This window comes from Osmerus mordax, chromosome 24 (assembly GCF_038355195.1).
Source record: "Osmerus mordax isolate fOsmMor3 chromosome 24, fOsmMor3.pri, whole genome shotgun sequence".
Taxonomy (NCBI): Eukaryota; Metazoa; Chordata; class Actinopteri; order Osmeriformes; family Osmeridae; genus Osmerus; species Osmerus mordax.
The window spans coordinates 8,315,510-8,329,055 of record NC_090073.1 but is presented as its reverse complement, the minus strand read 5'-3'; the positions used below and the strand labels follow the sequence as shown (position 1 = coordinate 8,329,055).

The 13,546-nt window shown below is 45.2% G+C and overlaps 1 protein-coding gene across 2 annotated transcripts in view; it reads right to left on the bottom strand.

Moving 5' to 3' along the window:
• mvb12bb (multivesicular body subunit 12Bb) overlaps positions 1-11,878 on the bottom strand; it is a 29,989-nt gene extending 18,111 nt beyond the window's left edge. Inside the window, exons 1-7 of one of the 2 annotated variants that reach the window (XM_067228267.1) lie at positions 11,845-11,859; positions 11,441-11,516; positions 10,748-10,877; positions 6,956-7,051; positions 5,036-5,132; positions 3,491-3,620; positions 3,294-3,380 (exon numbers count right to left, since the gene is read on the bottom strand). In XM_067228267.1, coding sequence (XP_067084368.1) covers positions 3,294-3,380; positions 3,491-3,620; positions 5,036-5,132; positions 6,956-7,051; positions 10,748-10,858 — 521 coding nt within the window. In that variant the 5' untranslated portion in view covers positions 10,859-10,877; positions 11,441-11,516; positions 11,845-11,859. Of the gene's footprint in view, positions 1-3,293; positions 3,381-3,490; positions 3,621-5,035; positions 5,133-6,955; positions 7,052-10,747; positions 10,878-11,440; positions 11,517-11,844 lie in introns of both variants that reach the window. The other variant, XM_067228268.1, reaches the window with a different exon arrangement.
• Positions 11,879-13,546: the final 1,668 nt, after the last annotated feature.

Here is a 13,546-nt window from a genome sequence, read left to right as displayed (position 1 = left end):
GTATTCTACCGAGAGATGTGGATAAAAATACTAGCAGTGACGAGCCGTATCTCTAATACAGAGGGTTAGGAGCTCTCGTTCTGACACTCATCCTGCTTCTCCCATGACAACATCTCCACACCTTCCTCAACGTGTAGACAGATGTGCTTTGCAGGCTCTGCTTTCGCGTCCGTCATCATCATCCTCCTCTAAGCTTTGTGTCAGGTGCTGATAAGAATCTCGATCTGGATTCACAAATGCGATCTTACTATTTAGCTCTGGCGTTTGTGGCATCCCTTTACTCCACATTTACTTGATTTGAAAACATACCTGGAACTTGAAGGATTCCGCAAAGTTAGTTGGTAAAAACTGAATAAAACTGTGATTATTTTATTACAGTCAGGACTTCTGTCAAACCAGGACACGGTTAATGATGCTGTTCCTCTTGATGGTGAGAGAGGGCTGGTTGACCAGGGTAGACTGCAGGGGACGGACCTAGTGTCAATCCCCAGTCAGTGATAAAGAGCGTCTAAGCCAGAGGGAAAAACTATAAACATCCAGTGATGCATGCTAACGTGACTGAATTTATTTGTTCTACCACCTGACCTGATGGAAAATAATACCCACATTTACAATGTGCAAAAGATTAAGCTGGGCCTTACAATTTTTATTTGTATTCCCTTTAATTTATAAAAGTATATATACACACACCAGGCTATTATTCTGAGACCAGAAGTCTTGATTATGAGGGAGAACAAAGTGAAATTGCAATATTAGCACAAGGCTAATATATGCCACCATTGGATCCAGAGGTCAGGGATCTGCCTCAGTAATGACAGGTTTAGCACACAGTTGGCAGCATAGCCAGCGAGCGAGGCAGCCTTTACTCTGCACATTTTAAAAGCGGGACTGGACAGCACAGATTCTCACCATTAGGCAAGCAGGAAGTCAGGAACCCGTGCCATGAAAATGGCGCCAAAAAAAATAAACATGCCGTCAAAACATGAATTAAAGCAGATCGGGGTAGCAAACTGCAACAATTAACCATGTAAACTAAACGTCACTCAAGCATACACATGTGAGAGATGAAACAGCCCCTCTCTGGTTTAGCTCCCACTTTAAAATTAAATAAACACATAACAATACAAATGATGTGTAGTAGGCCTGTATCTTCATAACATAAACAACCTCATACAGGCTGAGCATGGAAATGACTAACATAAACACCCTGTCATAACTATAAAATCTGCCTCTGTGGTTCATTCAAGGACACTCCTCGCTCTTGTTGCCCGAGGCAACGCACGGCAGTGTTTGAGGGAACACCAGGATTCAAACTTACAAGGGTCGTTGAAACTGTGCACATTATTGACTGTGTTTAAAACATCTTTTCCACTGACTGCAAAGCGCACTTAATTTTAAAGGGTGCGATTTTCCAAGAGCCATAAAGTTGTTAAACTGATAGCCTCAAGGAGACAGAATAAACTCATGCTGAATATGGATGAAGAAAAGTATCTGGCTGTGGAACTCAGCCTTCACAAGATTCTCAGTGCATGGTTTAACAAGTTACCATGAAACACACACACACAATCACACCTGTAGTGTCCCAGATACACTCCCTATGTGAAGCCTGGAAGGTGGTAAGGCTCATTTATGCCGGAGCTAGCTGAGGACAAAGAACTAGCAACTGTCCCTTCTCCCTGCTGGATGTCTACCTGTTTAGAAAGAGGATTCTGCACTGAGGAAAACTACAGCCAATTAAGAAAGAAATTGCAGACCAAATTGGCACCCTGCTTTATCTGGCGGGAGTATCTTCATCTCACCTTACTGCCCCTGCAACCCTGGAAAGTGGATGGAAATTCACTAAAAGTAAGACTGCCACGATGTGGCATGAATTTTAATGTTAATACAAAAACAGGAGTCTGTGATCTCAGCAGGCGATGGAAGGGTGAGGTGGGGTGTTGCTTCGAGATGCAATTTATTCTCACTCCAACGCCTCAGCAGCATGAAAGTGGGCTTCAAAAGAGCTAAGAATTACCGTTCATAGTTGAAGCGCTTTTCTCTATCATTTCAATGTATCAAACATTACTAATTACCTTCTCCCCAAACATGCAAGATTCCCTTCCTAAACTCTGGTCTGGGTTCTGTTTGTAAAAAGAAAAAAAAAGAAAAAGGGTTTTTTTTTTTTTTATCCTAAAAATGGGGAACTTCAGAGGTCCTTAATCACAAGGTTTGTCATCAGAGCAGTGGAGGAATCGTCTTGCTAGTCTCACTCCGCCCTGAGCCCCAAGAGACACTATCCACACTCCTGTACCAGCCCCAAACACAGCATCGTACAACTCTGGCAACAGCGCCACCTCACTGAAGGAGACTCCATTGTTTATTTACCATTTTCTCAGGAAATCCCCAGCACTTCATCACAATAAATAATTGAGCCGTTGGAGCTGGACTGGGTACAAAGCCATGCTGTTCGCTCCACAGGCCCAAGGGCAGGGGAAGACAGTACAGCTGAGGCTGGGGCATGGTACAGCCAGGCAGGGCTCTCTCTCTCCTCTCCTCCCCTCCTCTCTTCCCCTCCTCAGCAGCTGTCTCCCCCTCTTCAGGCTACACCTCTTCCCCTCAGTCTGCTCCGTGCAGCGGCGCTGCTGTCACCACAGTCACCGAGCCTTCCTCCTCCTCCTCCTCCTCTTCCTCTTGGGACTATGCACTAGCGGGAGTTTAGGCCTCGCTGAACCCGCAGTCCCATTCAGGGGGTCCTGTCTGGGGGCTGGGCATGCCCTTGCGCCCTTGGGTCCAGCCTGTGTCTGCTCACATCCCGTGGTGGACCTGTCTGTGTGTCACTTATCTGCCATGGATCCTCGACTACAAGCACAACACTAACAGGAAAACAGGGAGAGGACTATCAACATCCCTAACACTGATATTCAGTGTCTCGTCACCAACACTGACAATGGTCAAGAGTCTTACTCTGTGACACAGGAATGATACCTTGTGTTGTAACCCAGGAACTTCAAACACCTTGCAGGGTGGTGTGTTGCTAACGTGGTGGGGGCTACACCTTCTGGGTTGGACTTTGCTGTGTTGCTGGACTCTGCTGTGTCTGCTGTGTCTGCTGTGCGTTGCCAGCTCATGTTACAAGTCATTGATTGTCATGTGCACAACAATGACAGCAAAGCAGTCACTGGCAATGAGAATCATGAATCTGAGACTCTCTCCAATAATGTTTGAAAACTGAAATAAAAAGTTTTGGTACAGAGGTCAAGTGCTCAGCGGCCAGCTTGAGAGCTCAAGAGGTCAACAGTATCGGTCTACTTTACCTTGTTGGGCTGGAGATGGGAACATCGGTGGACTCTTCCTGGTGCACACTGCCCATCCGATACCATATCCCCATACCGTTCAGCTCCCTATGGAAACAGCACACCAACAGAACGTCAAAACAACAAAAAGGACATTTCCGAGTGGATAAACACGACAATCTCCATGGAGACTGCTTCTACGGGCCCGCTACACTCACCCTATACAAGTGTAGTCAGTCGGTGTGTGTTTGGCCTTGGAGATGATCACCATGTCACACACAGCGGTCTGGGCGTCTCCGCGAGGGCAGAGCTTAACACACAGTCTCTTCTTCCTCAGGGAAGGCTCCTCTGGGAGGCACAGAACATTTAGTCATTTAGCAGACGCTCTTATCCAGAGCGACTTACAGTAAGTACAGGGACATTCTCCCCGAAGCAAGTAGGGTGAAGTGCCTTGCCCAAGGATACAACGTCATTTGGCACGGCTGGGAATCGAACTGGCAACCTTCAGATTACTAGCCCGACTCCCTCACCGCTCAGCCGTCTGACTTCGTCAGGAGTCAGGTGAAGAGCAGCTTCTCTCAGTCCTCTGGTACCCCCCCCTGTCCTGGATGTTCTAGATGTTTCCCGCTTCCAGCACCTCAAATGAATGGGTTGTTCCCTTCTCCTGAGCTTGACCCATTCATTTGAATCAGGTGTGTTGGTAGAGGGAAACATCTAAAGCATGCAGGGCAGGGGGTCCCTGGGGCTAGGACTGAGGAAGGCTGCAGGAGAGGGTCAGGTCAGGGGGGAGAGGAACAGACAAACACACCCAGACTTGTGTGGAAGGACAGTCATTTTCAAGCCAGAGTAAAATGACAGAACACTCTTTTCAGGTATTGCTGAGACACTAAAAGATAGTTTATAAGTAGTTAAAATCCTAAAACACTGACACATAGTGAATGTTTACAACCGCTTTCTCCAAATCTGTTTCTTGGTGGCCCAGAGCGCCGTCGTCATGGTAACCCCGTTAAGGTCTTTAATCCTACAAATTCTTTTTTGGAACGGATGACGCAAGTCAGTCCCTAGACAACTGAAGTCCACATCTGGAAAATATAAACTCTGTATTTTACTTAATATTTAGGGTTTAGTTTAGAGTTGAACTTCATACATTTTGTCAGATGTATAGTGTACATTAAACATGGAAACACACACAGTAATAAAACATTACATTTTCCTCACTTCGTCTCAGACATCGCTATGCACAGCCATATTACTTTTCAGCCTCAGTCATTTATATCCGAGCAGAAGCAAAAAGTGCAGTGTAAATGATAAGTAACATAACAAACAAGCTGTCTGGCTTCCCGACACCAAAATATTATTGCATTTTCAAGGCATGGATAGTGAGGTTAGAAATACATAGCACTGAAAAGGCACTAAAGCACCTGGGGATTCATTTCATTAATATTAGAGAAGCCCCATCCACTCGTCCTCTTCCCAAATAAATACATAAATAAATAAGCCCCTCATAAAGAGAGGCCGGCTCCAGCTGAGATAAACAATGAGTCATGATTCTCGTCTCTTCTACCTCCGGGGCAAAATGTTTATTTTATTCCTACAGACCATCATAAATTAAACTAACCTGCACCGATAAAACATTCACTCTCTCTCTCTCGAGCTCAGCTGCCCTGGAGGACACTCTCACACTGGGTCAGGGAACGTGAGAGGAAGAGGAGAGGTGTGATTAAAACCTTCTGATTGTTGGTTGGCATGAACCTGTGACTTACGTGTATCCAGTGTTTCTGAGAGGAGTGTGAAACCCTCTGGTAAGGTGTCCTTCAAATCAATCAGCCTCATGTCAACAACAACATTGGCTGTTTGGCTCTGAAAGGACAGAGGAAGACAACGGTTGCAGATTCGAGAATCACAAACGGACGTTTTTCACGAGGAAGTAAAGGGAGAAACGGGTTATTTCGTTTCCGGAGGGCTCTCAGAGGAAATCGTAAACACAATTAATCGATCATTTGCTAAAAGCTTGGGATGCCTTTAAAGAGAGTACACAATGGTGGAAGTAATTACTTTATAATAGCTTATTTTATTTTATTTAATGCATTTGTGAACTTGCAATCATTGTCAGCCCTTGGAGAGGAACAGAGAGGTTGTGGGGGGGCGGTCCTGTTCATCATGGCGGGAATGGTTAAAAACAATCAGGGATTGTTTAGTTGACATTTTCAAGCATGACTCTTCTCAGGCACTGAGCCTCCAGTCGTTACATTTTCATTTTTCCCGGTAATAAATTGCCGTAATACACGGCGCCAGTGCTGACTAGAGTGACCCAGCCGTGACCGAAGGCGTCTGAAAATCTGGATTCCGCTGCTACTGTTGCCCAGTAGTCATTACCATTAGAGGCATTTTTTATTCATAGTTTTTATTCTGACTTAGGGTAGAATATGGATGAATGTTATTATTATGCATGAAACCTTTTTTCAGCTTGTTTCCCCCTCTTTTGCAAGAGAGATTTTTCCCATCAGGACCTGACAAGCGGGGCCATCTACCCCCAACCTGGAGGATGATAAATAACAACCTGTTTACTCCCCTCCACATTATTCACCGACTAATTTTGCAGAATCTGTTTTTGTCAAAGACAATTACTGTTGGGGCTATATTGACTGGCAGACAGAATAGCCTTTGTTGATGGCACTGCCATGTTTCATTTGTGTCAAGTTGTTTAAAACTGTGTGGACATGGATTTTAAGATAACACACAGGAACGGGAAAAAAGTTATTTGTCTGATAAAAACTAAACTGTGGACTCGATCGAGACAATGGTCAACCAAAAATATAACCATAACCTAAACGTGAGGTGAAAAAAAGTTGATAACTTGGGGACGTTTTTGTAAAACGGGCAAACTACTAACTATTTGAAAACTACTGCAAATGGAGAGACAAGTTAAGGATTGCATTGTAAAGTAAAATATGCTTCTTGTTACCAACTTTCTATAGTTTAATCTATACACTGTACATAATCTATTCAGAATTCAGTACGTGGGAGGAATGCATTCAGTGTGGAAATAATCCTGGCTGCTGACACAAACAGCAGGATCTCAGAGGACAGAGAGGCCTGCTTTGAACCATATTGAACTATCCCTTTGAAGTGTCTTCTCTTATAAAATAGGTTTTTCATTTTCAGAATTCCAACATTTTGGATGTGTGCATCACCTTTGAAGAGTGGTTAGCAGGTATACACAATTTCCTTGGGGACAAGGTTAATAGAATAAATAGAAATAAAAGGGATAAAAGCTCATTGTAATCTCATGAATAATAATTAATAATACTCTCTTGAGGACACAGACACGCCTACAGTATAACCACAGAATCCCACTATGGTAGCAGACAACATGACATACAGATCTCATCTTCGTAGACTAAGTTCAAGCTGGCAGTCCTTTTAAACCGTACTTTTAAAAGTCAAGGGAACATTCTGGGTCAGGGGTCGACAAACACAGGCTCCAAAAAAAAACAAAAGATAGTTTATCCCTGTTCTGGGATCTTAATCATCAAAGCGCTTTAGAGAGATGGGGAATCATGAGATACAAAACCACAAAAACCAGTTGCAAGGTAAAAAACAAAACAAAAGAAAGGAGTTGGTGATGAGGTTTTCCTGGAGCAAGAGATAGGGACAAAAAGAAAGCCTCAATTTCCACTTACATTTCCTGTGGAGAAACAGAGGTAGCGTGTGACCTTGGATTTGAATAGGCCGTCCTTCCACAGGTCTGCGTCGGAGCCATCTGTTGTTTGTGCAACCTACGTGGAAAAAAAAGAAGGGAAAAACAAGGGGAAGGCTACAAGGATGAGGTGGGATGAAGTTAATGTATGTACGGAGGGAGCGTGCTGCTCTCGCCTCTTCCCTCGCATACTTGCCTTAATTAACGCTTCCCTGCACCGGCGCTCTGTCTCATTAGTGCCCTATGTTGGTAAAGAAGGAGCCTTAGCCTCCAAAAAGGTGGCTAAATATATCCTCTCCTGAGACGAGCCTGATTAAAGACAGCCTGACAAAAAGAGCTGCTCTAACAAGGAAGAACCAAACCTAAACTTTCCGAAGCGTCTGAAAGATCCTGGTGTGGGTTGTGAGGAGAACGTTGGTTGTTTTGAAGAGGTGGAAGTGGTGTTAGTTCCTGTCGTCCCTGTGCTGTTGACCTCCAGTCACAAACACACCAAGAGGACTTGTACATTCCCTGTTCGTGTCTGTTGGTTATACAATTAATGAACTGAATCGTATGAATCTTCTAGTAATTCAGTGTGTGACTGCATTATGCGATATTCTACCGAGACAGGCAATGACGTATGTATGTGTGTGCGTATGTATGTATGTATGTATGACGAAAGTGTATCTCCAACCGTTGTAGATGAGGATCCGTTAGGGTTGAGAGAGTGAGTTCACAGCTATTATCGGCCTACCTGTTTGTGAACGAGTAACACTTACATAGACCAGCAATCAAGCTTATCTAAAGAGTTGTCTTATCATCAAAGAATCAGTCAAATTAGTAATTTTCTGAAGGAATCCTTTACAAAGAAGAGGCTGTGTAATGAGGTTCACTGAAACGAAAGGAGTCATAGATCCGCACACCCACCCGCTCACATCACCTCACCTTCCTGACAATAATGATGAATGACCCTGGTGATTGGAGGGGGAGGAGGGGAGGGGGGGATAGAGACTCATGTTAAACCACCAGTCAGTAGACAAGATGAGAGACAGGATGAGAGAGAAGGAGAGAGAGTAAAGAAAGAAGAGAAAGAGATGGACGGTGAGAGAGAGGAGACACAAAGAGAAAGAGAAAGAGAGAGAGGGAGAGAGAGGGAGAGGGAAGGCATCTCCACCATGCGCCACAGTGAAAGGTCCCAGAAGGGAGGCTATACATCACACCCCCTCCTCCCTTCATCCACCCTGCCCTCCCCACCCACCCCCCCCTTACAAGACAACCCGTCTTGGCCAGTTTTTCCAGGTCAGTAGCCAGCGCATCCTGTCAGCGTAAACAAAGGGCTGCCTGTGTGAAACCCAAAGTCAAGGCGGGGAGTAACGAGGGCACGGCGCTCAGAGGAGGCCCCTCAGGCGTCCTCCTGCCAGCGCGCCAGCAGCAGGGGGCGATGCGCCCGGAATGCCAAACGACCCCAACCTCGGAGGGGCAGAGAAGGAGGGCGAAGGGTACGCTCTCTCTTTGCCTCCTCCGCTGCCCGCGAGCCTCCGTCTTCAAACGAGCGTTCCCGGCGCGGCACGGTCGTACCTGAGATCTCACTTGACATCAATCGCTGCGTGTTGTCGCTGTGATGTCGGGATGAATCACTTCCCGTTTGATTTGAAAACAGATGATAGACTGATAGATCCAACTGTCAATTCCAAAAAGCCTCACCGTGAAAATGATCTAACGACTACTAAGGAGTCCTGGAGGACTAGTGGGGACTGTGAAGAACCTGGTTGAAGATTTATAAAGAGATACTGAAGAAGTAGAGATGTCAGCCAGGAGGAAGCTGAAATAAGACACGCCTTCAATACATCTGGTCTTTCGAGACTTAGGTCTAAGCAATCAAAAGCAAACACTGGCAGACAAAAAAAGCATCATTTCAACACAGAACATCTCATGGAGAGAGCAACTATAGCTGGTGCTGAATTAGTTTAGCCAATGAACCTGGAGGTGAGTCCGAAGGGGACTAAACCCTATGGATGAGTACAGTAGAATTACATTGAGAAACCGTATGACATTACCTGGTGACCCTACAGCTCTCCCTACTGGAGTCATACCAGATCTTTCTGTGGAGCAAGAGCCTTGGAGTCTTCTCCACAACATCTGTGAAGTTGGTAAACTTACTCACAGGAAGTTCCAGCCAGTAACAGGATGTTCGGATGAGGCTAGCACCAGTCTTCCTCAAACGCATGTATGCTAGTAGGTTTATGAGGATTGTCTGTTATCAGGGCTGCCAGCTTTTCCAAAAACCTTGGAGTGAGATTTGGTAGAAACCCCCCCCCCCCCCCCCCCCTTAGACGAGCTTTCGCTAGCTTCACTCTCCCCCCCCCCCCCCCCCCCCCCCCCCCCCCCCCCCCCAGGCGAGTTTACACGGCTGTTTGCGGGTCAATGACGCTTCACTCCGTTAACCTGCGCCTCGTCCGTTACTGTTTACAACGTTAGCTTGGCTACTTGTTTGGCTTTTCAGAGTGAGGTATACAATGTGTGGCGTGAGAGCGTGAGAAATGGTTGAAATGCGTGTGTCACACGGCAAAACCGTGAGAGTTAGCAGCTCTGTATTATACATAGGAAAATGTAACACACAGATTCCCTTAGCAGTGTGTGTGTGTGTGTGTCAGAAGCTGCTGATGCTCGAGTACAGGACCCTGATCCCAGTGGAGCACCGTTTGATCTGGGCTGCTCTCCGCTGCCTCAACAACCTGTTAAGGTTCAGCGTCGCTCACAGACGAGCTCGTGAAGAGCAAAAGAGTTAACGAGCGCTCCTTGATCTGCTCTGCGGAACATCGTGGCCTGCTTTAAAAAAAAGAAAAAGCCTTCAGTCGTTTCCAGGGAGGGTTCCAGAGAGGAACCCCAGCTGGTTACGTGAGGGAGGATGATTTCGCCATTACCACAGGACTACGTACAGAAGAGGACATCCCTGTAGGAACGGTTAGCGTGTGCCGAGTGATATGTCAGATCAACAGACACACAGGTGCATGCTGGGATCTCTCCCTGTTTTTTCACCGCCATGTGGTGGAACAAGCAGGTTTAGCGCCAGGGGGGGCAAAGCTCCCTCACAAAGCCTTCCCATCTACACCCACCAGAGACTACAGCGGCTGGGCTGCGTGGGGTGGGGCAGGAAGAGAGGAAGAAGGAGATGGGAGGAAGGAGAGGGGGGATGGAAGGAAGAAAGAGAAGAGGGGGGGGGGAGGAAGAGCAGAGAGGTTATGGGAAGATAGAACAGATATTGGCCCCTGAGCCTACTCTGGGCGATTATGAATGTTTGCTTTGTGCCTTTGTTAGAGGAACAAAACAGATCCTTCTCTCCATCTCTCCTGCTCCTCTCACCAGATCAGAGAACATGGCTCCCATGGGCCAGTAGTACGGCTGCCCTACTTTCCTCCTCACCCAAAGACTCCACCACATTACTGGGGGAGCCAAAAAGCCTGCAACCCCTCTTGCTTGTGAGAAAGCGAAACAAACAAGGGGACACCATGCCAGAGCACCAGGGGGCATGCAGTACAGTAGGGCTTGTTACACCATGGCTTCTGGTGAGCCAGATCAACACACAACAACAAACAAGAGGAGCAGAGGGACAATCACAATCATCAAAGTAAACTCCATGAATTAGTTATCTGATGTCGCTCCCTAACTCTCTACACCTCTTACGAGCTGGTCTAAATTGAGATGTGCGATACTGTAGGCGCAGCATTCAATGAGGATACACAGTGTTTAAGAATTGAATCAGCTCTTTGTGTTTCACTACAACACTTGTACTCACAACACGGTAATGAGCAGGTGCCTTGCTTTGTGATGTCACCACTCCGACGGCAGTGATTGGATCAGCAGGTGGGTCTGGAATCTCTTTGGTCAGGCTCTGGGCTTCAGCCATGATCCTGGCAATCTGTATACTGCAAAGAACAGCAATACACCATCAGCATCATGATTGAACTACTTACATCTTCATTCCCTAACAAATACATAGTGGTATGGGAATGGTTCCCACTGCCACAGAGTAAAAAAGTAATCAGGAGATCCGAATTACACTGAAAATCAGTCTCACTCCTTTGAACTGAAGCATTAATGGTAGAGACTTCTGTATGAACTGATAGATATTTCTCTTGGCTATGATCATTCTTTATCGAATGACAAGTGCACACCAATGTCTAAACGCAATTAGAGACTGAGGTCACTAAATTACAGATAAAAAGGAATGGTAACGTATTTTCAAGCAAAGTGATCATGCTGTGTATCACTGGTGTTTAGGCATGTGCGAGACTTTAACAAGGATAAGTGGCGTTTGCCATTTGATTAAATTATGTTTTAAATTAAAGCATCCTTGAAGGATAAGTGGAACAGTTAGTGCATTCAATCTAAATTGTTTACTGAATTGTTTTTTCTCTAATTAAGTTTATCCTTTTCGGGAATTAACTGCAGAAATATCAATCTCGTTTATAAACGCTAGTTAACTTACAACAAGCCCCAAGATGGTACGTTTGGGGTAATCTCGTCGCCTTCTTGCGTTTATCTGTTCAAGACATACCCGTTTCCTTATGGCGATAGTGGCACATTAGCAAACATGTATTGTAGCCTACGTTAGCACAATGTCTGGCTGGTCTTAGTTCATTAACATTAGGTCCACATCAAAACACAGTAAAGCAGATGGCCAAACATGTTTTAGGTTTTATGTCTAATGTTTCTTTAACGGAGCCTCAAGATTACAAACTCGAACTGCATTGATAATCACTTAAAATTTGGAAGTTTTAGGTTATTATAAGACAGTAAAATGTAATGAAGTTGTTGTCGGGTACCGAGATCAATTAGTAGACAGGTAATATATTATATAGTCTATAGTCCTGTTTTTTTAGGTTGTCTTACCCTGCGCAAAGTGAAATGGCAGCAGTTTACTACTGCAAAATATAATCGTTCGTGACACACAGCAGTTACTGCCTGTGTTTAGTTCCATGAATCGTATCAAGTTTGGCTAATTATTTACTAGGTCATAGGTTACGATTGCGTTTCTGTCCTCTGGTTCATTCCTACCGTAATCCTCCTAAAATGCCGCTTTTTGGTCTTTCCTAATGTTGTTGAGCATCAAAGGTTAACCTAATGAATGAAAGCCATAATATTTGTATACTACAAGGACTGTTGATAGAATTCACAAATACATGTGTGTGGTGGGGCTCCTATATGAATCAGGATCTCGACTGAATGAGATATGGGACCAAGTGGTTGTGGGTGGGAAACAAAGGGCCAGCATAAATTAGAAACCCAGCATCCCAGTGGAGTATATAACACAGGTTTGTTAAGGCACACATGAAATAAACAAGATTTAATGAAGATAATAAGGTAATGAGACCTCTTATGACCATCGTTATTCATGACTAACTGACAGTCAGTCCGTGTCCATAGCTCACAGCAGACTGCTACTGTACATGTGTCAGAGAGAGAGAGAGAGTGATGATGGGCTGTTGTTCACACTGAGGATGACGTGGAGTCCGGCTGGCTGAACACCAACCGACCCAGACCACTGCATCTCAGCGACAGGCAAGTGTGGCTGGTGATTCTTTACTTACTTTATTTACATCCTCGTCTCTAATCAACATTAGATCGGGCTGTCTCAGATTGTTTTCTGCAATCTGGCAGCGTTGTAAACCACGGTGACAGGTTATCTCACTTCACGCTCACAGTGCGGGGAGGGTGTAGATTATAAAAGAGCGTTTCTGGTGTCGAGGCACACCTGTTAAAGTAATGGTCTAATTATGGAAAAGGTGATGAAACACTCAACGCAGAATTCTCAAGATAGTGAGCAGCACATGCTAACTGAGAACACCGCCAGCCGTTACAGTGTTTTAATGTACTTCACAACGCATGCTGAGGACTGTGAGGGAAGATGAATGATGGCCTAGCTGGCACCATTCTGGGGGGGAGCAACAGTGGCGCAAAGTATGCATACCATTACAGCCGGATCGGGGAGGGCGGCATTAAAACTGGGGTTTCATTGTTGGTACTATTCTATGGCATTATCCAAAGGATTAAAGCTCAAGCACAGATATGATTACCTGTAATTAATAGTGATCCATGTCTATATCTTCACTATGACAGTAGGGTAACTTCTAGGCCTACCCCGTGAGCTTTAGAACAGATTTAAGCGAGGTTGTGTATTTGCACTGGAGTTGGGGTACTTTTTATTGCACTTTAGTTGAGATGTTATTGTTATACGGTGGTAAAATACAAACCGTACCTTCCTCCTAACCATACCACCGAAATACTGTTAGAACTATTACTCTTTCTAAATGCACTATCGCTGTGGATAAGATCATCTGGTAAATGAATAAAACGCAAAGATATTGTGAATCCTCGGTGTTCCATCCCCCATGATAGCTTCTCCAGCGATGCTCCCCTCACGGGGAAAGGTCACCTGCAGTGGTTTTTAATTTGCTGACACTAGTCTGGGGACTTTAAAGATGGAGATTTCTGTTGCCACCGAGATTAATAATATCCCTCTCATCTCAACCTGGGAAATCTACCCAGCCCCAGTGCCCCTTATCACCCTGGTGAACCCATTACTGGCTGTTCA